Genomic DNA, 23,166 nt, shown 5'->3' on the forward strand with positions numbered 1-23,166 from the left:
TTTTTCCAAGCATTTAGTCTTTTAGCTCTGTTTTTTAAAAAATCTGTTACTGTATTTAAATTTCTGCATTGCTGCTAGGTTTTACTGTGGTTTGTAGTTTTATATTGTAGTTTTAAGATTTTACATTTTATATTGTATTGTATGATGCATTTTGTGGTTTTAATCGTTGTGAACTGCCCAGACAGCTTCAGCTATTGGGCAGCATAGAAATTTATTCATTTACTCATTCATTTATTAAATTTCTTAATCACCCATCTGGCCGGTCACCTGGCCACTCTGGGCAATGGACAGCAATACAGTTTTAAACAATAAACTGCTACATTAAAACATCATGTTATAAAAATACCCTAACCCAACTCAAATGCCTGCCTGAAAAACCACTTTTTGCATGGCAGAAGCTCATTAAAGAGGGGGCATGGCGGAGTTCCCTAGAGAGGGAGTTCCACAGAGTGGGGGCCACTACAGAGAAGGCCCTCTCCCTCCTCCCCACCAGTCTAGCTGTCCTGGCTGATGGGAAAGAGAGAAGGCCATCCGAGGCTGATCTTGTTGAGCGGCCTGTCTGGTGTTGCTGGAGGTGCTCCTTAAGATAGGCTGGGCTGGAACCATATAGAGTTTTAAAGGTCAAAACCAACACTTCGAATTTTGCCCGGAAAACAACTGGTAACCAGTGCAACTCCTTCAGCACCGGACTGATGTGATCACACCGGCGGCTGTCTTTAATCAGGTGAGCCGCCATGTTCTGCACCAGCTGCAGCTTCTGAACCATCTTCAAGGGTAACCCCATGCAGAGCGTATTACAGTAGTCTAGACAAGAGGAGACCAGGGCATGTACTACCGACGGGAGCAGATGGTCAGGAAGGTAGGGGCGCAGCTGCCATATCAGATGGAGTTAATTATTAATTAATTAATGGGTCAGAGGTCTGGAATATACAACTGGGGTCTTTTAGGGGGTCTTTTAGTAGGTCTCCCCAAAACCCTCATTCAGACCATTCAACCATTGCAGATTAAATTAGCCATCTGCAGTTTGACGTAGCCTCTTCAGTCTCTTGTTAGCAAATTTTTAAAACCTTTTTCACTGTCAGATTAACACATGTGGGACCATCTATGTGGAACCTTTTGTTTTTTTTAATCTAAAATCCTGTTGACCAGCTGTTCAAGGGGAGAAGTGCCCTCTTTCTTTCCCACAAAACAGTTGATTGGTGGGATTTTATTTTTAAAAGGGCTGTGCAACTGCAGACACAGCAACTGCGCATACTCTATATTGGACTTGATTCACTATATTTCAATAACAATGAGTTTATAGGCACTAATAGAGGACACTGGGCATAATAGAGCAAAATCTTTGCAATTACAATTAAGTCAATTCCCACTGAATTTTTTTTTAATTTACAACATTTGTATACCGCTCCTCTAAAGAGACTCCAGAGCAGTGAACAATAAAAGATAAAAGAATTAAGAGGATAAAAAGAATAATACACCATATTGAAATTATTGTTTTTAAACAGAGTGCCAGTAAACACTGTAGCTGGTCAGTCAAGGAAGGCTTCCTGGAATAGAGCTGTTTTCAGGAGGTGCCGGAAACAAAACAGTGTTGGCGCCGGCCTGACCTCCAGAGGCAGGGAGTTCCACAGAAAGGGGGCCACCACACTGAAAGCTCTTCTCCAGGTGGACTCTAATCAGACCATAGGTCCATGTGGAACCACCCATGCCCTCTGATGACCTCAGTGACTGGGCAGGTTGGTAAGGGAGAAGGCATCCCGGTCCCAAGTTGTTTAGGTCTTTGTTCACTAGTACCAAAACTTTAAACCTGTCTTAATAGCGAATAGGCAGCTAGTGCAGTTCCCTCAGATGAAAAGAGTCAGTGCCTGACAACATCCAAGCTGGTGTATTCTGCATTAGCTCCAGCTTCCAGAGCAGCCTTAAGGGCAGCCTACATAGAGCACATTGCAGTAATCCAGTCTTGAGGTTACTAATGCCTGTACCACTGTGGCCAAGCTATTCCTGTCCATGAGAGACCGAAGCTGGCGAACCAGCCAAAGCTGATAAAAGGCACTCCGAATGGCCTCCAGCAACAGTGATGGAACTAGCAGTACCCCCAAACTACAGACCTGATCTTTCAGAGGGAGTGCAACCCCATCCAGAACAGGCAATGCGCTTATCTCCAGGGCTTGAGAACCATTCACTCACAGGGCTTCCATCTTGCCAGGATTCAGTTTCAGTCTATTGGTACGTTACTGAGTTTAGGCACTGATCCAGGACTTGCATAGCCTCTCCTGATTCAGAAGTCACAGGGAGACAGAGCTGTGTGTCATCAGTGTACTGATGGCACTTGGCTCCAAATCCTCTAATGACCACTCCCAGCAGCTTCATATAGATGTTAAACAACCTTGGAGACAAAACGGTACCCTGTGGAACCCCATAACTCAATTGTCAATGGGCTGAGGAATGGTCACCCAATGTTAACCTTTGAAATCGGTCCTGTGGGTAGGGCTGGAACCACTGTAACACAGTGCCTCCAGTGCCCATCCCATGGAGTTGATCCAGGAATATACCATGGTCAATCAAAAGCCAATGAAAGATCGAGCAGAATTAACATTCTTCCTGTCCCTCTTTTGATAGAAGTCATCCATCAGAGAGACCAAGGCTGATTCAGTCCCATAACCAGGTTGAAACCTGGATCGGAATGGGTCTAGATAATCACAATCCTTCAAGAGTCTCTGCACTTGTTCCACCACAACCCTCTCCAGTACCTTCCCTAAGAAAGGGGTATTTGCAACTAGGCGGTAGTTGTCTAATACTGTTGGGTCCAGAGTGGACTTCTGCAGAAACGGTCACACTACTGCCTCCTTAAGGACAGCAGGAACCACTCTTTCCTGTAAGGAAGCATTCACCACACCCTGGACCCCCCCGGTCATACCCTGTTGGTTATCTTTTATTAGCCAGGAGGGGCATGGATCGAGAAGGCATGTGGTCAGTCGCATTGCTGCAAGTACCTTGTCCACGTCATCAAGCCACAGCAACTGAAACTGATTACACAAAATTGGGCATCAGACACCTCAGCTGGAACTGCGTTAACAACAGTATCAAGTTTGCTGCAGAGACAAGAGATTTTGTCCTCAAAGTTTGATGCAAAAATGTCACAGCAGGTCCTTGAGGGGGCCAGGGCCACATTTGCTAGGAGGATGTTAACAGCTCCCAGACCACCCGGAAGAGCTCTGCTGGATGGCTACTTGAAGATGCAATGGAGGCAGCAAAATAAGCCGTCTTTGCTGCCCGCACCACCATGCAATAGGCACAATTATGTGCTCTAGAGAAATCCATGGGACTTCAGTTAGCTACATCTCCCATTCCATCCTTTTCAGTGGAACTTACCGCAACTAATCTTAGTTGGAGTGTGTCCATTGGGAATAAAATGAGACAAGCTTGAATTCAACAGTTTACACAGTGAGTCTGTAGACTGACAGTCCAAGGGGCATGTAAAGAGAGGAATCTTCCTTGAATGTAAGGCTGTGATAAATGATGTGGTGCTCTTGAAATATATCAACAAACTTAGTTTGGGCTAGTGCAGAAGACAAAGTGGAAGAAAGAGTTTTGATAGTTTTGTTTCAGTTTATGAAAAATGGATTTCTGGGGCTAAAGGCATCTGATTAGAAGGCCCATTTCGGTTCAGTTTTATGCCCTATAACTAAGGAAGCTGGGATACATAGGATAAAAGACAAAATAATTTGCAGTCCTCTTCCAGCAGCTGTTTTTGAACTAAATTATACCACAACAGTCTTAAAATGACTTAAATTTAAGTGGTTCAAGAAGCTTAGCAATATATGATCAATGGCAAATTGGGTTTGAATATCTGAGGGAGAGAGAGAGAAACCGACATGCTTACACTCAGAAGCAAACTTAAACTGGCTGGTTCAATATGGAAATAAACTAAAAGCTACTGAAATGCAAGAAAGCAAAGTGGCTGTCTGATGAGGCTTTACAAGTAGCTGAGGAAAGAAGGGAAGCGAAAAGCAAGGGAGAAAGGGGAAGATATATCCAATTGAATGCAGAGTTCCAGAGGACAGCAAGGAGAGACAAGAAGGCCTTCTTAAATGAACGATGCCAAGAAATCGAGGAAAACTACAGAATGGGAAAGACTAGAGATCTTTTCAAGAAAATCGGAGATCTCAAGGGAACGTTTTGTGCAAAGGCGGGCATGATAAAGGACAAAGAAGGCAGGGACCTAACAGGAGCAGATGAGATTAAGAAGAGGTGGAAAGAATACACAGAAGAACTGTACAGGAAAGATCTGAATGTCCCTGATAGCCATGATAGTGCGGTCACTGAACTTGAGCCGGACATCCTCGAGAGTGAAGTCAAGTGGGCCTTAGGAAGCATTACTAACAACAAAGCTAGTGGAGATGACAGTATTCCAGCTGAGCTGTTTAAAATCCTAAAAGATGATGCTGTTAAAGTGCTGCACTCAATATGCCAACAAATTTGGAACACTCAACACTGGCCACAAGACTGGAAAAGGTCAGTTTACATTCCAATTCCAAAGAAGGGCAATGCCAAAGAGTGTTCAAACTACTGTGCAATTGCGCTCATTTCACATGCCAGCAAGGTGATGCTCAAAATCCTACAAGCTAGGCTTCAGCAGTATGTGAACCGAGAACTACCGGAAGTACAAGCTGGATTTAGAAGAGGCAGAGGAACTAGAGATCAAATCGCCAACATGCGATTTCGCTGGATCATGGAGAAAGCAAGAGAATTCCAGAAAAACATCTATTTCTGCTTCATTGACTACGCTAAAGCCTTTGATTGTGTGGATCACAACAAACTCTGGCAAATTCTTAAAGAGATGGGAGTACCAGACCACCTTACTTGTCTCCTGAGAAACCTGTATGAGGGTCAAGAAGCAACAGTAAGAACCGGACATGGAACAACCGATTGGTTCAAAATTGGGAAAGGAGTACGACAAGGCTGCATACTGTTGCCCTGCTTATTTAACTTATATGCAGAGTACATCATGAGAAACGCCGGCTTGGATGAATCACAGGTTAGAATTAAGATTGCTGGGAGAATTATCAACAACCTCAGATACACAGACGATACCACCCTAATGGCAGAAAGCGAAGAGGATCTCAAGAGCCTCTTGTTGAGGGTGAAAGTGGAGAGTGCAAAAGCTGGTTTGAAACTCAACATTAAAAAAACGAAGATCATGGCATCTGGCCCCATCACTTCCTGGCATATAGAAGGGGAAGGAATGGAAGCAGTGACAGATTGTATTTTCTTGGGCTCCAAGATCACCGCAGACGGTGACTGTAGCCATGAAATTAAAAGACGCTTGCTCCTTGGGAGGAAAGCTATGGCACACCTAGACAGCATAGTAAGAAGCAGAGACATCACCTTGCCGACAAAGGTTCGTATAATCAGAGCTATGGTTTTCCCAGTAGCAACGTATGGCTGTGAGAGCTGGACTATTAGGAAGGCTGAGCGCCGAAGAATTGATGCTTTCGAACTGTGGTGCTGGAGAAGACTCTTACGAGTCCCCTGGACTGCAAGGAGGTCCAATCAGTCAATCCTAAAGGAAATCAACCCTGAGTGCTCATTGGAAGGACAGATAGTGAAGCTGAAGCTCAAATATTTTGGCCACCTAATGTGAAGAGAAAACTCTCTGGAAAAGACCCTGATGCTGGGAAAGATTGAAGGCAAAAGGAGAAGGGGACGGCAGAGGATGAGATGGCTAGATAGCATCACCGATGCAATTAATATGAACTTGAGCACACTCCGGGAGAGAGTGGAGGACAGGAAGGCCTGGCGTGCTATGGTCCATGGGGTCACGAAGAGTCGGACACGACTTAACGACTGAACAACAACAACAACTGACAAAGAATGCTGGAGAGAGTTGGATAGTCTTAGAATAATAAGAAAGAGAACTTCTTCCCCAATGACAAAATCTATTATAATTATTCCTGTTTCTCCTGTTTTCCCATTTGCCCTGGTGAGACATAGCAGGTGTGGCAGAGAACTGAAAGCTGTTGAATTAAGAGAAGATCAAGTGTAGCAAATCAGTTTGGTATGACCAGAGGTTCTCAGCATAATCTAGCAAACCTTTGGCGAGAGACGTTTCCCCTCCCCTTTCTTAACAACAGTTGCAGCTGTTGTTCTGATTCAGATGGAGAGAAAAAATAATAATTCTGGCAACTGGGCCCATCAGCGGTCAGAGTAAGCACTGGGAATTGCTGAATCATATTGTGAGGTTATAAAATACTAGGAAATGGAAAAGCTGTTGCTACTCTGAGAACGCCTACTTTTCAGAAATACAGAGCTACAACAGGGCTTCACGTTTGCCCTGGGCTTTCTCCTCTGATTTCCCTTGTAGTAACCCTCTGCCCTGCCACCCCCTTTCCCCAGCATGGATCGCTTGTGCTAAACCACTGTTTAACACGTGGGGAAGAGAGAGGATAACAAAGAAGTCTGGCATCTTGGGGAAGCGAGCCATGCTGGAAACTGCTAATGGGTAATACTATGGAGAAAGCCTCAACTCTCTCTCAAGAGTTACTTCCAGATCCTCCCACCAAGAAGCTCAGAAAGTGGCATTTTAGCCTTACAGTAGTGAGGTACATTAGGCCAAGAGATAGTGACTTGGCCAAGGACATCCAGCAAGCTTCCAAACTGACCAGGGATTTGAACCTGGGCTTCTAACATCAACACCTTCATGTCAGACCCTCTGCATTGTAGTATGTGATCCAGCAAGATGATAGGTGTGTGTACCTATCGGCTAAATATTTTCTTTGTGACAGGCAGGATCCAAATATAACTCGTAGATAAAGAACACACACACAGGCCCCATCTACACAAGCCTTTTACTCTGGGGTGGCTGTATGTCGAGGTCCTTTGGGACATACAACGCAGTTGCCACTTCACAGCCATCCATGGTTTTCTCCCAGAAAATGCGGATTTCCAAGGAGGTGTTTTGCTGCGATGTTTTTGGTTTGCTGAGGGTTTTCCTGTGGTTGCGAGCTGTCTGTCCCTTCCCCAAACCAACTTCACATTTTGTGGTGGATGTGTTGTACGCGTGCGTAGTGCTTGCGTCATTCTGTGATGCCCCTTTATCCCCCCATCCCTTCGCAGCTGCGCAGTTACAGAGGCACAGAGAGGCGTTTTCATTTATTTAATCACACTTTCGCACATTTTTGCAGCTTTGGATCTTCGCAATGGTTGCTTTTGGACTCAGTGCCCAATGGCCGGGGGGGGGGGGTGTCTTGGGGGAGGACCAAATTCACTCCGGCCACCATTTTGGAGTGATAGGTAGGCATGTACCTCTCACACCTTGAGTGAGTGCGAATCATCACGATAGCCTCAGGCTGGGGAATTGCCAAAATGTTGGCATGGAAATTAAGGAGTACAGATCACCCACATTTTGCCTAACAAGGGACAGACACAACAGAACCCCTAAAATACAAAACAGCCACTAAAATATTGTACCCCCACGCTCATGGGCTTCCTCAGCTACGCATTAACATATAATGGCAAAAAAAGAGGGCATGGAGGTGTCTGTTGGGGAATCCCGCAGTAAATCGCGAGTGTATCGCAGCAGATGCTAATTCAAAGCTGCAATGCTTCGCAGTTGCAACAGAGTGAAGGGTGAAAGTGGTGCCATGTAGATGCCCCCCCACACACACACACTCACAGAGAAACACACAGACACACACTTTGGACTTCCTTAGTATTCTTTGTGTACTAGCCACTGCGAGGACAAGCCCCATGTCTTTTGAATTCACGGCATATTTTAAAAGCATGTTTAGGTTCATGGGGGTGGGGAATTGCTGAAAGTGAAAAAGAAACACAGATCTGGCAGGAGTGCACCCCTGGATCACATCATTTCTCTTGGCAAATATTTTATAGCGCAGTGAGCCATATAAATTTCAGTAAATCTTGGAAACAGATACAAGTACAGAATAGAAACCACAGCAATGAAGTCAGCACAGACGGAAACTTGGTGTGAGCATTTTGAACATTTGGCCTCTCCGGAGGGGATATACAGTCTTGACAATCAATAATTGCCTTTAAAATCCAGCTTTTCTGTACAAAACTGTTGCTAGAAATTGTGTCTGGCCTTTCAAACAGAATATTTCCAGAAAAAAAAAACATTATTTAGCTTTTCCAAGAGTTGGACTGCCCAATCTGGTTCCTGATAGTCATTATCAAAACTCCTAGTGGAATTGAAGTAAATGCAATGGAATGTAAGAGACAAAGTTGGTTGAGGAGAAAATGCCAAAGCATCAACTGCTATTGCTCCAGTGCAAAGTCCTACAGAACTGTCAGATAGAAAGCATCACTCTTGGCAAATGCCTACAATACTTTCTGTTTCTAAATCTCTATATACAATGACATATCCAAAGAAGAGGGAACATGGTGGTATGCTCTGCACTCATGTGAAGAAATTATCTCTCTGCTAGGAGTCAACGTAACAGTACAAACCTGAATGTTTGTTCTTCTTTCTGTACACGTAATACGACAGATGCACTACTAATCAGTCACCTCAAACCCTGTTCTATTTCTGCCTCCCCTAAAAGATCACATCATAGTTACTCAACAGGATGAATACAGATCACCAGGCTGGCTCCTGTGTTAAACAAATACCTCGCAAGAGGTTCACATACCAACTTTCTCTCTAATCTGGTTTGTTTGTTGTTTCAGTCAACGTATCTTTGCTGTGTAATGCCATGGAAATTCACAAGTAATCTAGAGTTAGGTAATGTGTCTCCAAACACCGGAGCTCACAAACATCTGAGCTGGTTCATACAATGTACTCTCTATCCATGCGAGGACGCTTGGCATTCCTTGGGTACACGCTCATGTGGACAAATGTGACATGCGATCTCAGCTATGCCGTTGAATCAATAAATATTTTATAGAGTGATGAGCCGTATGGATCTCAGTAAGTACAGGAAGCAGAGGCAAGAACAAAGTAACAAAAGCCACAACAATGAACAGTGTCAGGGTTGCCTCTGAGAACAGGGCTCAGATTCTGAAGAGGAATTGCAGAAGGTGGAGGAGGAGATTTCCCAGGCTTGTCCAGAGGTAGAGTCACAGACTTCTCAGGTTTCAAAGGCCCAGCTGGAGGGAGAGGGCCTCTCTTCACACACCCCTGTGAGAGATAGCGAACCGGGAGAGGTGGGGCTTGGAGAGCCTGGCATTCTTAGATGCCAGGCACATACGCAGAGCCAAGAGAGAAATGGCAGGGCAGAGCTTAGACGGTCTGCCCGATTGGCCCGGCGCGAACAGCGGCTCTTAGAGGCCTCATGAGAGAGAGGGAGATCCCCCACCCCCACCCTTAAGTTAGGACAGTCTTTTCTTCAAACAGTGGGCAACTTTCGTAGCTTTCCTTTGAACTCCCTGAAGGCATTTCTTTTGTAGACTGTGAGTCACTGACCATTTGCATCTGTATGACCCACTGAAGTAGTGGAGTAAAAGCCGAGAACTGAAGCCTCTTGTCTGTGTTTTGATTTGGGTTCTGAAGTTTACAGCAGGGGCAAAAGGGAATCCTGACAAACAGCATGACAGATATTCCTTAAAAAGTGCCTTGATGTGGGTTTTTTTTCTCCCACTTGGCTTCCTCCTGCCTTAACAATGCTTCTGAAAGATGTACTTATCAGTGATTGGGTCTTCTGTCTTTTACCTCCCCCCGTGCTTCAGGCAGGATATCTGCCTTCTTTTTCTCTTAACTTTTGCTCCGTTTGCCTTTACACACAATTTTGAAAGAGGTGGAAAAATCGTTTACAGGGAAGGAAGCAGGGTGGCCATTGTACACAGCCAACAAATTGTACTTCTGCCCCCCAAAGAACCTATTTTTCCAAACCTAATTATTGCCCAAGCCTGGTTGTTGGGAAAAGATTGCAACTGTGACCAAAATGCCATGAATGAACTTCCACAGTGGCTCTACCCCTTAAAGTATGGATGGTTGGATAGACCCCAATTTCATCCAAAGCTGAAGCTCTGACTGTGACACTAAGGGCTGCTTCACACAAGGCTTTTACTGTGCACTCATGGTGGGTCACTCACAGAAGTTTGCAGATCCTTTTCATGACGTCGTCAACCTCCTGGGCACATCCAGGGGTTTTTGAACTTTATCCCTCTTTTCAAAAGATCAGAGATAATGCACTGTTTAAATGTAAATCCACTTTACTGGCAGTGTGCAATTCAACTGTTCCACTATAACCACAGCCTGGGAAGAAGAAGCCATTGGGCCAGAGCAGGAAAATCACAACTACCCCTTTTTTGCCCCCTGCCCCTCCTCCAGCATGTCTGCCTGTTGACCTGGGCTGGGAGGAGAGTTTTCTTGGCTGGGCTAGGAGAGGCTCAAAGGGAACGCAGGGGAGGAAGAAGAAGACAGCGACCCCTCATGTAAACAAATGAAGCCCCGTGCCGTTTTGCAGAGGGAGAGAAAGAATGAGAGGGAGTGAGAGAGAGATTTGGATCTGTCAGGAGACCCACGGATTCGCAGATTGCTCCTTTGCTCTCTGCCCCGAGGCTGTAGAGAACTTGTAGCCTGTGTCAGCCCATGTAAGGAGCCAATCTTTAATCCCGCATAGAAACTGGAAGCAGAAGCCCCAGTAAATTGTGGAATAAAAAGCCTGGTGTGGTGAAGCCCTAAGATTGCAGTGGTTGAGACAAATTGTCCCAGCAACAATGGCTGAGAGCTCCCAGTGGACAGACATGGCAATAATACTATCGCAGTGATTTTGCCAGACTCCCTTCAGCATCATATGGGTGTTTGCCAATGCATATTGCATGACTGTTAGGTAGGGATGGCGGAGAAATCCACCATGGACGCCAATGAGGCCGGATTCTTTAGAATACGGCCCCCCGAAGTCCGTGGCGAAACGGACTACTCCCCCCCCGAAATTCTCCCCAGACGGACCCTACCTGCTGCCCTGTCCACTGCCATCCATCCACTGCCATCTGTCCACTGCCCCAGACTGCTGACGCAAATGGCGTCCGGCATAGCTGACGCCATTTGCATCCCTGCTCTTTTCAGTGATAGCCTATGTAAATATTTACGTAGCCTATCACTGAAAAGAGCAGGGACGCAAATGGTGTCAGCTACGCCAGACGCCATTTGCATCCACAGCCTGGCAGCAGACAGACGTCCGGCTGCGGACGGGCCCGGCCGGCGGCTCCGCGGACTCACCGTGGAGCGGAGTCGGCCAGGGAGGATTCCGGGGGGAGTGACGGATCGCCTCCCCCCACCCCACGGTTGCCCGAACTGGAACAGGGTGAGGATTTCATACACCCCTACTGTTAGGTATAGAACAGATATTACATACAAAAGAAGCAATTTTTTTTTTAAATGAAGGTAATGGAGATGATAGAATTTTAGTCTCCCAAGTCTGACTTGATACTAGTGAAATTTAGGGATGTACGAAACACTTACCTGGTTTCGTCCAGGGACATCCGCGGTGGGGGTGAGGCGCTGTGTTCCTCCCCCCCGGGATCCTCGACCGGCTGGCTGTGCTCCGCTGCAGCTCTGTGGAGCAGCCGGCCAGGCCCAGGCCAGAGCTGTCCACAGCCGGATTCCGGCCGTGGAGGGCTCTGGGTAAAAAAACAAAAAACAAAAAACCGCGTACACAAATGGCGGCGGCTACGGCCGCCGCCATTTGCGTTCCTTATTTTTGGCCATCTTAGTCTATGTAAATATTTACGTAGACTATTACGGCCAAAATAAAGGGGAACGCAAATAGCGCCCGCTACGCTATTTGTGTTCCAAATAGCGCCCGCTACGCTATTTGTGTTCCAGCCAAAAATAAGGAACGCAAATGGCAGCGACCATAGCCACCGCCATTTGCGTACGTTTGTTTTTTAGCCTGCCGTGATAGGCTACGTAAATTCTTACGTAGCCTATCACGGCCTCTGCAGGGACGCAAAAGGCGTCCCTGAGTTAGTTGTGATAGGCTACGTATGTATTTACGTAGCCTATCACGGCATGAAAGAGGAAGCGAATGGCAGCTGCAGGGCAGCCGCCATTCGCAAGTCGGTGCCAACGGGAGCAGGTAAGTACTCCATTCCGCACTATTTTCATGGGGTGGGGGCTTCGTGCCGCCTGACTTTCGTGGGTTGGGGGAGGCGGGGGCTTCGTTCCGCGATGCATTTCGGGGGGCCGAAAGCCCTTGCATTTGGCCTCACCGAGATCCGTCACGGAATTCTCTGACATCCCTAGTGGAATTACCTTATATTTAAACAGGTCTTACAGAATAGTGGATCAAATTTTAGGGCAAATCTCTGAAAAGCAATATACATATTGTATGCACAGGGTTCTGAATGTGAAATCAGGGTTCCTATTCACTAGATGCCCCAAACAAAATTAGTAGAAATTGATGATGAATGAAATACATGCCGTCAAGAACAGAGCAGCATTATAAATTAAGTTTGATAGCCGGGTTGAATGGAAATTATTGCCTGTAAGAGCCTAAACAATCTGGACAGAATTATTGCTGAGTATCTTGTTACACATCAGATGTCTGGAATGTATATTACGCAAGGATCATTTTTCATTTGTTTTGGATCTGAGTTGCTATGCTTTGTCTTCCTATTAAACAATCACATATACATTTCATTCCCGTTTTATATCCAGATACCAGCTGTTGATAACATTCTTTATATGTCTATAGGGTTGCTATATTTTGAGAAAAATCTATATTCTTAAGTCTTCAAAGGCATCTCTTTTTGTGAGGTAAAGCACATCTAGAATTGCCTGACTTTTCATGCTGCTTCTCATTTCCCCATTAAAAATTATCTCTCTGTTCATCTATCCAAAACACTTTCAGTACACATCTTCCAAAACACTTCACACACTTTCAGAGCAAACCATCAATGGGCACAACAGAGAAAGAGTGAAGGGAGCCATAGTCAATGAAACCTAAACATTCAGCTCTCCTTGTTAGTGCCATTGGTTTCAATGCCTCCCTTTGGCTGGATGGCTTCAGGCCCTGCCCATGATATCAGGGGTGGGACCTTGCCTCCTGAGGTCACTGGGTCCCCAGCTAGGGAGCTGGCTTTGCTCCTCCCTCTGTGTGATCTCAGGACCCCACCAGCTACTGGAAGCACCAGGTGACTGGGAAGTGGTTGAGCACTCAGTCACCCATGCACCCTCCCTCCTTCCCTCCAGTGATGAGGCAGTGCTTTGGGGAGGAGGGGCAGGCTCCCATCTCTACACCAGCCTAACATCCTGCATTTCAAACGGGATTTCTGCTTCTGTTTTAAATGCAGGATCACCACTGACTCCCTTTACACGAGCTTCCTTCCCCCCTCCTTCTCCCCATATCCGAGTCTTCCATTATCTTTTATTGATCTCGCTCCTCTTCTTGCCACTTTAACTCTTTTCACGGAAGAAACTGAAGCAGAACACAATGGGATAATTTGATAGCTCATTATCTGCGATCTATTTAAAAACAGAACAAAGGGCATTTAGTGCAGGAGATGCCTTGGATGTTCATGGCGTCATGTAAAGAGCTCACAAACATCCGTGAAGGAGCCATCTCAATCGCAGGATAACAGCTCAGTGTGAAGGAGCCCTTTGCCTCTTGCTCTATTTATGTAAATGAACATACACACACACACACACACACACATATAATGCTGCCTTGAGAGGGTTTCACCTCGAACTATTTTTACATAGTGTGTGTGTATTTTATTTATACACACACACACAAACACTTTAATGAGACTCATGAAAGTTGACTGTACATCAGCAAAACATATTACACATAAACCATGTGTGCATTTGCTAGACTTCATTGTCCTTATTTCAAATTAACTTGATGTGGCCTTCAAAGAACACATTTGCCACCTACCTACAAATACCTGAATCACAGAGTTACTTGAGTAGTAGGACCAGCAAGGTTTTTGCCTGTAAGGAACAGATACACACTCTGGGCAACTAGCTTAACTTCAATGCTGATATATTGCAGTTTATTAAGGCCTACAACCAATCAATGTTGGAGTTGTGGCGAAACAGACATATTTGGAACTAAATTCACAGCAAAGGCCACTGTTGAGATCTACGTGTTTAAAGGTTGCCCAATGGCTGATGAAGCTGTTCCCACTTGTCAGCTACAGTACAAACACAGTTATGTTGTCCTGGTTAAAACAAAGCAAAGACAAAACAACTTACCAACTGTGATGTTTCCTGTTTTAGTCTGAATGGTTGTATCACCTGCAAGAAAATTGTAAAGGGAGTTTGCACCTTAATGTATTACCATGTTTTCATACAGCCCAATAAAATAGCATGGCGAATTAGCAGGTACCAAGTGGTCTTGAAACTAACTATAAATGGACTTAGGCTGCAACCGTGTATCTCCTTACCCGAGAGTCTGCTCCACTGAGCTGAATGGGACTTACTTCTGAGTATACATGTACAGGATTGCACAGCTAAGTATTTCTTCTTTGCAACGCACTGATCCACACACAACCAGAATGAAATGCCATCTATGGGCTATATCGCTTAATATTTACAGAGGTTGTGTACATGAAAATAACCAATAATAATATTTCCTCCCCAACGCAAACATGGAAAGCAAGCTGTATAAAACTCTTCATGGCTATAAATTAAAGCAAAGCAAAACAAATCCAAATACATTATATGGCAAAGGACCAGTCACGAAATTATTTTTTGTTTGGTCAAAATACAACAAGTTGACATGAGGAAAAATGAGAGTGATTAAAGCCATCATAATCACAACCTCCCTTTTTTGATGCACAGCACACTTCACTGATGGTTCCTAAGTGCATGTGTCACAACAGTGGACAAACACATCACAAAAATACATCTTCCAACTTCTGCTGAATATATTTTCCAGATCGAGCATGTGGAATTACAGCAATATTTTTTTCTGGTCTGTGTCCCTTTCATTTTATTCTACGGAACTGACTGTTGTGTAATGGCCTGCCTGAAGAGTAATTGCAGTTCTGCTACTTGCTTGGCAGATCCTGGGTTGGATTTGGCTCTGGCACTCTTGACTAGTGGTGGGAAGAACAAAGAGGCAGCCCATGCACCCTTACTCTTGACTTCCCCACAATACTTCCGAGGTGCAAAGGCCCTCTGCAGTATGGAGCTCCAAACACCACAGCAGGTTCGACAGCAACAAAGGCAAGCAGCCTGGAATGAAACTATGCCGAAGCAGATCTGCATACCATCCCCCCTAGGTCTCTCAACTGTGCTCTTGAGCAATTCACATGCTTGGGGACGGGGAGGGGGAGGGAGAGAAAGAGAAAGGGAGTTATGCCTATTAACTCCACGCAGTAGCAATGTATGCAAATAATGGGCAAATCATACAAAGTATCAAATATCTGGTGAGATGGCTATGAATCATCGATTTTCAGCATCCTGGCAAAATTTTATACTGCACAACAGCAAGAGCAGTTGAAAAATGCCATTGTTCGGAACGCAAACAAAGAGCTCATCTGTAACTGCCTAGAATCTTGTCTTACCAGGAGCTGAGTTAATGGATCTGTCGAAATGAGCTGACCTAATCCTTGTTTACGCTTGAACAATTCAAACTGTTGCCTGACAGCTGCCCTGGGACATAAAGGGGTTCTTGGGAAACAGGAGACAGAATTCTCACTGAATATACACATCAACCATGCTTGGATGCTCCCTTTTGTCCCATGGGCTCCCACTCATGGTGAGGGCCGGTCATCTTGAAACAGCTTGAAACAGCTGGGGTCCTAGGAAACAGAGGTGGAACTGGAACTCGGCAGTTCAACGTTAACGGGCTAATTGGTGCAAAACATCGCTGCATGCATGGGGCCACATCTGTGGACTGCAGACTTTTGGAAGAGTTTGCATGATATCTCAGCTTACTAAGATGCCAAGTTCTGAATGAGCCATTTGCCTGTGCACATTGCCCCTTTGCTTGTCCCTTCACGTGAGCCAGCAAACAAACCAGACCGTCTTCAACAGACTATAGTTACCTGTTTCATCATATAGTTAACTGCTTTGGACCAAGCCAGGATATTAAACCACAGTCTGAAGTTTCCCAGTTCAGACAAAACAAAAACAGACTTTCCCAGTCAAGAAAAAAGCCAAAAGAAAGTAGTTAATCCAGGGCTTCTGCTTTGCTTGCCAGCTCTTGTGAAGGGGCTGCGTGCAAAGGGGCTGTGAGGAAAGTGCTCGTTCATATCTTGGATTATTAAGCTGACATATGATTGTCCAGACGTGGTCGATGTGCACATTCAGTGAGAAGTCCAAGGAGGCTGATCCAGCCTTAGAAGGTCAAAAGGATGGCCACATCAGCCAGCCAGTGTAGCGGGTAGGGCCAGGCTAGAATCTCAAGACACTGGCCAGTTCTAAACTGAACACTCCAACAAAGTCTGGAGCCCAAATAAGCCTATTGGGCTCCCTGGGCTTGTCCTGCCTCCTCTGGGTCAGATGGAATGGTCCCCGTGCCTGGAATTCTGCATTCTGTTGCTGCTCAGCTAGCTACACTAACATCCTTGCCACCTCTTATTTCCTAGGACGCCAGATGTTTCAAGATGACCAGTCTTCACCATGAGCAGGCGTGGGATGGAGACTGTTGAGGTCCTTGGAGATGCTTCAGGGTTTTATCTTAGGGGGTTCTATCTCAGGTGGATGGGTGATTAGATCCTGGACTGGTATCAGGGTCGTTTCCTGGCACCTGTGTTACCTGTACTACTAGACCTCCCCAGGACTTTTGGACATCTCCTTCCAAATCCATGCCTTGGTAACTGCTGGGGCCATGACACGTTTGGCTCTGTTCATATGGAGAGCCTCCATGTCAGCATCACTCATTACTGGCAGCTGTTGGCACTGGTGTGGAGACACTCTACACAATCAGGGTTCTGAGCCCAACAAGCAGATACAACGGAGAGTCAATTTACATAACTGTTTTCAGTAGGCTGTAACATTTGAGATGGCCTCCAACCTTCAGTTCTAGCCCTAATCCTCCATACAAGCCTCCATCCAGACTGTGCCCCAGTCAGGAGCTTCAGAGAACAGAGGCCTTCAATCTGCGTGCAGCCAACCCGTGCCGAGCCATAGGACTACACGCTGCAGCATCTGCCTAGGCAGTGAATACCCACTGGTGCTACCCACAGCAGGATGGCCGTTAGACCCTCCTGTACAGGAAGAGTTTCCTGTCTCTATTAAGCCTTGCCTGAGCATCAAAGTCTTTCTGACTTCTGGGGCACTACTGGGTATCTTTTGGTTGTCTTTGCCCATCCTGCCTCCTGGTCTGGCCTCCAGTTCTGACTTACTCTTTGTTCCTGACTGCTCCTTGGTTCTGGCTTCTGCTTATTGCTATGTTCCAGTTCCTGGAATGCTCTTCAACTCGTACTTTCTGGCACAAATTCCTGGCTCATCTTAGACTGGTGCCTACAGCTCTGCCCTGATAGTCCCAAGCAAGACTGTTTGCTTTAGAACAGCATATATTCTATTCTTTGCCTTTGAGGAGGGTGGAGTGGGGGGGGTCAAAACCTGCATTTTATGGAAATGCATTTAAGATCTTCTCAAATAAGATTCACTACTTCATACTTAGTTTATGACTTTCTAAAAATTTCCTTAAGAAATGGTAAACATTTTAAGGTCAAAAAAGTTTCCCCAAATCAAATTACAGTATGCTGCTTTGAAAGATGACCTTCCCCAAGAATTGTGTGGTCATATAATTGTTCCATCAGTACCACTACTTAATGAAGCCTGTAATTTTAATGCTAGCCAACCCTTAAATCTAGATACTCTGGGGGAGGGGAAGTCTTAATTCTACCCAAATTGTTTATTTTGCACTAGTGCTGACATCCAGCAAATACGGAGTTTGGGCAGTAGTAATATATTATTGACAGAAGCAATTTAATCTTTCCTTACTTTCTGTTCTTTATGAACAGTAGTCGGAACCATTTTTATGCATGTCCATCTAACTTTTGTTTATCTATGGCTATTAAGCTACAAGCCTAAGCTTTGTGAACAAATTGAGGTCATGTTGGTCCTGGAATATGAATACTACATCTCTCCCTTTACGTTTCTGACTCCTCCGGGATCATTGACAAAAATCGGATTAAGTGCATGGGATGGCTCTGAGAGAAAAGCTCAGTAATCCATCTGGCCTTTAGCCTTAAACTGGGAAGCCAAAAACACAGGAGTAATTAGCAACAATCAAGACGGCCAAAAATACTTAAGGCTCAGTCCAGTTCTATTGCAAGCACAGCACCCACATATGGGAAAATACCACAGAATATAACAGAGCCCCCCGACACCCCTGGGTCTGTGTGTACTTCCCTTACAGGGCCAGCATTACAGGTAGGCACAGTTGGGCAACTGCCGAGGGCCCCCACACCTGAGCAGGATCCACTGACAAGAGTCCCCTGGAGTTGCTCCTCCTTCACCATTGCACTTGCTTGTTCACCTGCCTCTCCCTCTGGCCCAGTGGTGAGGAGAGGAGGAGTAGATGCCTACTCACTCACTGGCTCTCTGCCTGTCAAGCAAGCGAGCGGTAGCAATGATGAGAGAGAAGAGGAACAATAACAGCTGGTGACTATGGTGGTGAGAAGGTAGACCAACTGAACAGGGGGCCCATACCAGCCCTCCCCATACCACTTGATCAATTGCTATGTATAGGATCGGGTTTGTGGCTGCAGAAAGAAGGGTTGAACTCCCTCTGCCTGCATGCTTCAGACCTGGTGGAAGGCACCCCTTCTGACAGCTAGTTTTTTAAAAAAAGAAACTGATGTGGCTGCAATATTAACATAACATGTAGCTAGGCCGTGATTTTGCATACCTTGAGGAAGGCCACATGGGGATGTGAGAGGCTTACAGAGGCTTCTCGTCCTCGTCCCCATCCCATCCCGTCCCCGCTGCCACCAAGAGCTTCTTACACATGCACTGTGCATAATACACAGGGGAGGGGGTGGGTGGGACAGGGCTCAATTACGTCTGTCTTGCAGGCGTGCAGAACCTCTTTCAACCCAAGGGCTGAATTCCATTTCCGGGAAGCTCTTGGGGGCAGCATTCCAGTGGCGGGTGGGGCTAAAGACAAAGAAGCAGAGCCAAAGGCAAAAAGAGAGGGAGCCAAGATATTAAACATAACAGCATAGTTCAGCTCAAATCTCTTCCTGCCAGGAACTAAACCTTAGGAGCAGCATTTCAGCCTTCTAGAATGGGGAAAAAATTGCACAAGACTGAACAGAACGTTGGAAAACCACCAGACAATTAGTGGTTGGGGGAAGGGGGTGTGGCTATCTACAGAACCCCACAGGGCTGGATTTGGCTCTGAACCTGTGGTTCTGCAGCCCTGGGACCCTCCTATGCATGGGTATTACATCTGTCACAGAACTGGATAAAGCCCTACGAGGACAGAACTGGAGGTATTAAAGAAAGTAGTGCTATAAATGCTTTTGAAAGTCCTACAGATTTATTTATTTATTTTATTCCACAGGACATTTGAAGCAGGGAACAGCTGTCTTTACACATGGATGCCAAGCTGCTGTAGTCTACTTCCGTCTTGAAATGTTTAAGCAACCAGTTAAAAACCAGCATAAAATGATGCTACTATGTCATCTTCTACACTGTTTTGTTGTTAAATTAACTCAACTATGTACAGCTGGTGGGGACGACGACCTTGGCCCTTCATATCTTGTTTGACTGCAATTCCCATCATCCCTGCCCATTGTCCATGCTGACTGGGGCTGATGGGAGTTGGAGTGCAAGAACATCTGGAGAGCAAAGGTTCCAACCCTTGATGTACAGGCTGCTGACCCACTAGCTTGGATTAGTCTAAAATCATCAAATGTAGTGCAGGCCATATACTACATGAAGGACATAGTTTGTCATCTTAATGGACATTCCATGGAAGAAAGTTCCACTGACATCACTGGGCATCTTTCCACACAGATGTATTTAGGATGGAAGTGCAAGCCACTTAAACTGGATTTTCTGAACTACTCCAAGCCAGATGAACATGATGGTTCAAGACTAACTTCTTAAACTACATATACCAAAGAGTTTCCAATCATGATTTTACAAAAATAAATAAAAATCCAATAATTTAGGTTACAAAAGGACACACACATACACACACACGTATATATATATATACACGTATATACACAAGTGCACAAACAAACACACATCTCTGTCAATTCACCTAGAAGGCTTTGTGGTAGCCCAATGGTAGGCCCCAACCTACCAGCTGGAGGGAATAACTGTATATTATTTATATAGCTTTATCTATGTACATGGATATAACAAGACCCACTTATTTTCTTCTTGCTCTTTCTGCATAATTTTAATTTCTCATGCAATATAAATTAGCAGCGTAATCCTGCATATATCTGCTCAGAAGTGAGTTCCATTGAGATCAATGGAGATTACACCCAGGATTGCAGCCTCAGAGATATATTCCGTTTCTGATATTTCTAAACCAACATTTTATAGAAAGAATGCTTGTTAAAAACTGTAGAGAGTTCCAATAATATTTCATTAACAGTATTCTTAAAACAGGCATAAAGTAATGTTGAAGTTATCTTGTTTAAACAGGATACAACACTATTTACCTTTCTGCTGTACCCTGATTGAAAAATACAACATGTTTTTACAGGGGGAAGTATGAAAATAGTTCCCACATGCTCTTTATGCTTAGCTTAAAACATCCAAAGTAGGCTTTTATGAACAGTCAAACATATATATAAACATAAAGCCATCCACATTAAGAACCTATCAGTTGGAAACTCTGAATGAGACACTGCAAATTGGCCGCAGTGATCTACATAGCTGCTAAAAATACTCATACTCCCATAATTTAAAAAATAAAATTGTATTTATTTATTCAAGCCTATGTGTGCCCAGTCAGTCTGGCTCTATGCTAAAGGGTGGGATGACAGCCAGGAGTTTAAGTCAGCATTCAGTTCAGTATAAAAGAAAAATACAGGGACTGTTTTAAATACAGGGACTGGGGAGGTGGGAGGTTGGGATTAAGATTTTCTCAAGCGAGGTCCTAACTTGCTAAAAAAATGATAGTTTATTATCCTGGTGCCATAATACTGAACTTGTGAGGGTTTGTCAAGATGGGTAGTTTTCACATTCAGTCCAAACTTCTGCTCTGAATCACCATGACAGAATACCTCAAGCACATGGAAAGTCTGCACACCAGGAGACTGGCAAATTATTACTAGAGGGATTGCACACCCACATTCCAACCACCAAGATAACCAACATACAGGATACTCACATTAGTCATCCTCCCAAGACTAGAGGGGAACCATTGGACCAAAACATTAGAGGATGTTTGGCCAAGAATGACAGTGAACTTGGCAGTGGATTGGGTGGACTCCACCGTGCCAGCCCAAACAGCAGAGAAACGTTTCCAAAAAAATGAGTGTGGCCACAAGTCAGCACAATGCCAATTCATGCCAAGAATCATTAATCCCACTGATTTTTGCAAAGATTTAGACCCAATTCAAATACATGACAGTGTTCCAACCTCCTTCCCACACCAGCATTGCCTGGCCCCATGGTCAAGGCAATATCGGCATGAGAAAGAATCATATCCTTTTTCTCGCCCACATTTTTCTACTGTTTGCCATTACTGGAAAGGCCACTCTGGAGCAGCTTCAAACATCACTACGGTAACATAAGAATAGGCCCTGTTTACAAAGAAAAGGTTGTTATGCCACTGGACTTTCTTCTCACTATTGAGTTTTCTATGCAATGTTGAATTATATTCATAGCGATGCTACAAGGCTCTCCTCTTGTGATACCAGCTTATATATTTTAATGGGACTGTTTAGCAATACAGCGTTTTTTGTCTGTTTTACAGCCAAAGAAGGATACATTTTATTTGCTTCATATCAAAGAAATAAAGAACCGTAGAGCTGGAAGGGGCTGTTTAGGCCATCGCGTCCAACCCCCTTCTCAGTGCAGGAATCCAGTTTAAAGCACCCCTGACAGATGGCTGTCCAGTCTTTGAATGAATACCTCCAGTGACAGAGAGCCCACCACCACTCTAATAGTAACCTTATTACAGTGACTGGAAGTATAATAGTTTATAGTCTGAGGATGGTTTATTCCTATATTATGTCTTGAATTGGCTAAATTAGGGTATCAGCCTAACTCTTATGGGTTGGTTTTGTTGCTGATTTTTTAATTGGAACATGAGGGGAACCACTCTATTGCACTGTAGAAAAATTAGTTAGCAATAGGACTGTAGTGAAGATTCACAACACTGGAGGTTTCTAATTCCCAAGATGTGGTCTGAGGGCAGGTGATCTTGCTGAAGCTGAACCACATCTGGTCAGTGGCTGGATGGGAGACCACCTGGGAACCCCATGTAAGAAAGGCCCAAATGATAAATACATAGGTGTCCCGACAATATTGCTCTAAAGTAGCATTTGTGAAGCAAGACAATTGCATTCAGAAACACCCTGATTATCCATGCTAACTGGTAGTCCATTGGCTCCAGACTCTTACACACGCCTCGATTCTACCCAGGAATTTTCTGTGCAGTAAGGCAATTTTCTAGCCCAAACTCTTTTTTATTGCCCTGCATTCATACTTCACCTCTAACTCCTGAAGTTACTGCAGGCCTTGACAGGTAGCTTTCTAGCTGCAGCCATAGGTGCTTTGCTAGTCCCAGAATTCTGTCTTTCTGGCTAGGGCCCTGGATTTCTATTTAGATTCTTTTTGCATCTCAACCTTTTTCTTTCAGCAGGTGCATCATGATCCATCCTCCTCATATTATGTTGAAATTGTGATGACTACCTGATTCTCCCATTCCTAACCAGACTAATCTCAAAGAGTATATGTGACTCTTGCATGCACCTTCAATTCTGTACCTGTATTACCATTTACTTACAGTGCAGACCTATGCATGCTTATTCAGAAATAAGACCCATAATCTTCAGTAGAGCTTAATCCAGTGTGGAGGATTGCAGCCTTAATCGCCCTGCTGAACTGCACCTCGCTTCTAGCCCACTTCTGGGCATCAAGAAAAGACCAGAGACCTTACAAAAGACAGCTTTATTAATCAATATGATGCTGTTATTTTAACACTCACTTGACTTGGGCAGTTTCTCAAGGGTTTTAAAAAGATGGTTATACTATATTCAGCTTTATAAACACAGGCAGGCACAGTACTAGGCACACAAAAGAATATTTTCCCTTAAAAAGGCATTTGC

General features: G+C 44.8%; 1 protein-coding gene across 3 annotated transcripts in view; it reads right to left on the reverse strand.

Annotated features, from left to right (window-relative positions):
* FAM185A (family with sequence similarity 185 member A) overlaps positions 1-23,166 on the reverse strand; it is a 60,501-nt gene that overhangs the window by 21,765 nt on the left and 15,570 nt on the right. For all 3 annotated transcript variants that reach the window (XM_084811507.1, XM_084811508.1, XM_084811509.1), the window contains one exon: positions 14,159-14,200. In XM_084811507.1, the coding sequence (XP_084667633.1) occupies positions 14,159-14,200 (42 nt within the window). The remainder of the gene's footprint in view (positions 1-14,158; positions 14,201-23,166) is intronic.

This window comes from Heloderma suspectum, chromosome 7 (assembly GCF_057233095.1).
Source record: "Heloderma suspectum isolate Gila_16-S chromosome 7, 16-S_ref, whole genome shotgun sequence".
NCBI classification, from domain to species: Eukaryota; Metazoa; Chordata; class Lepidosauria; order Squamata; family Helodermatidae; genus Heloderma; species Heloderma suspectum.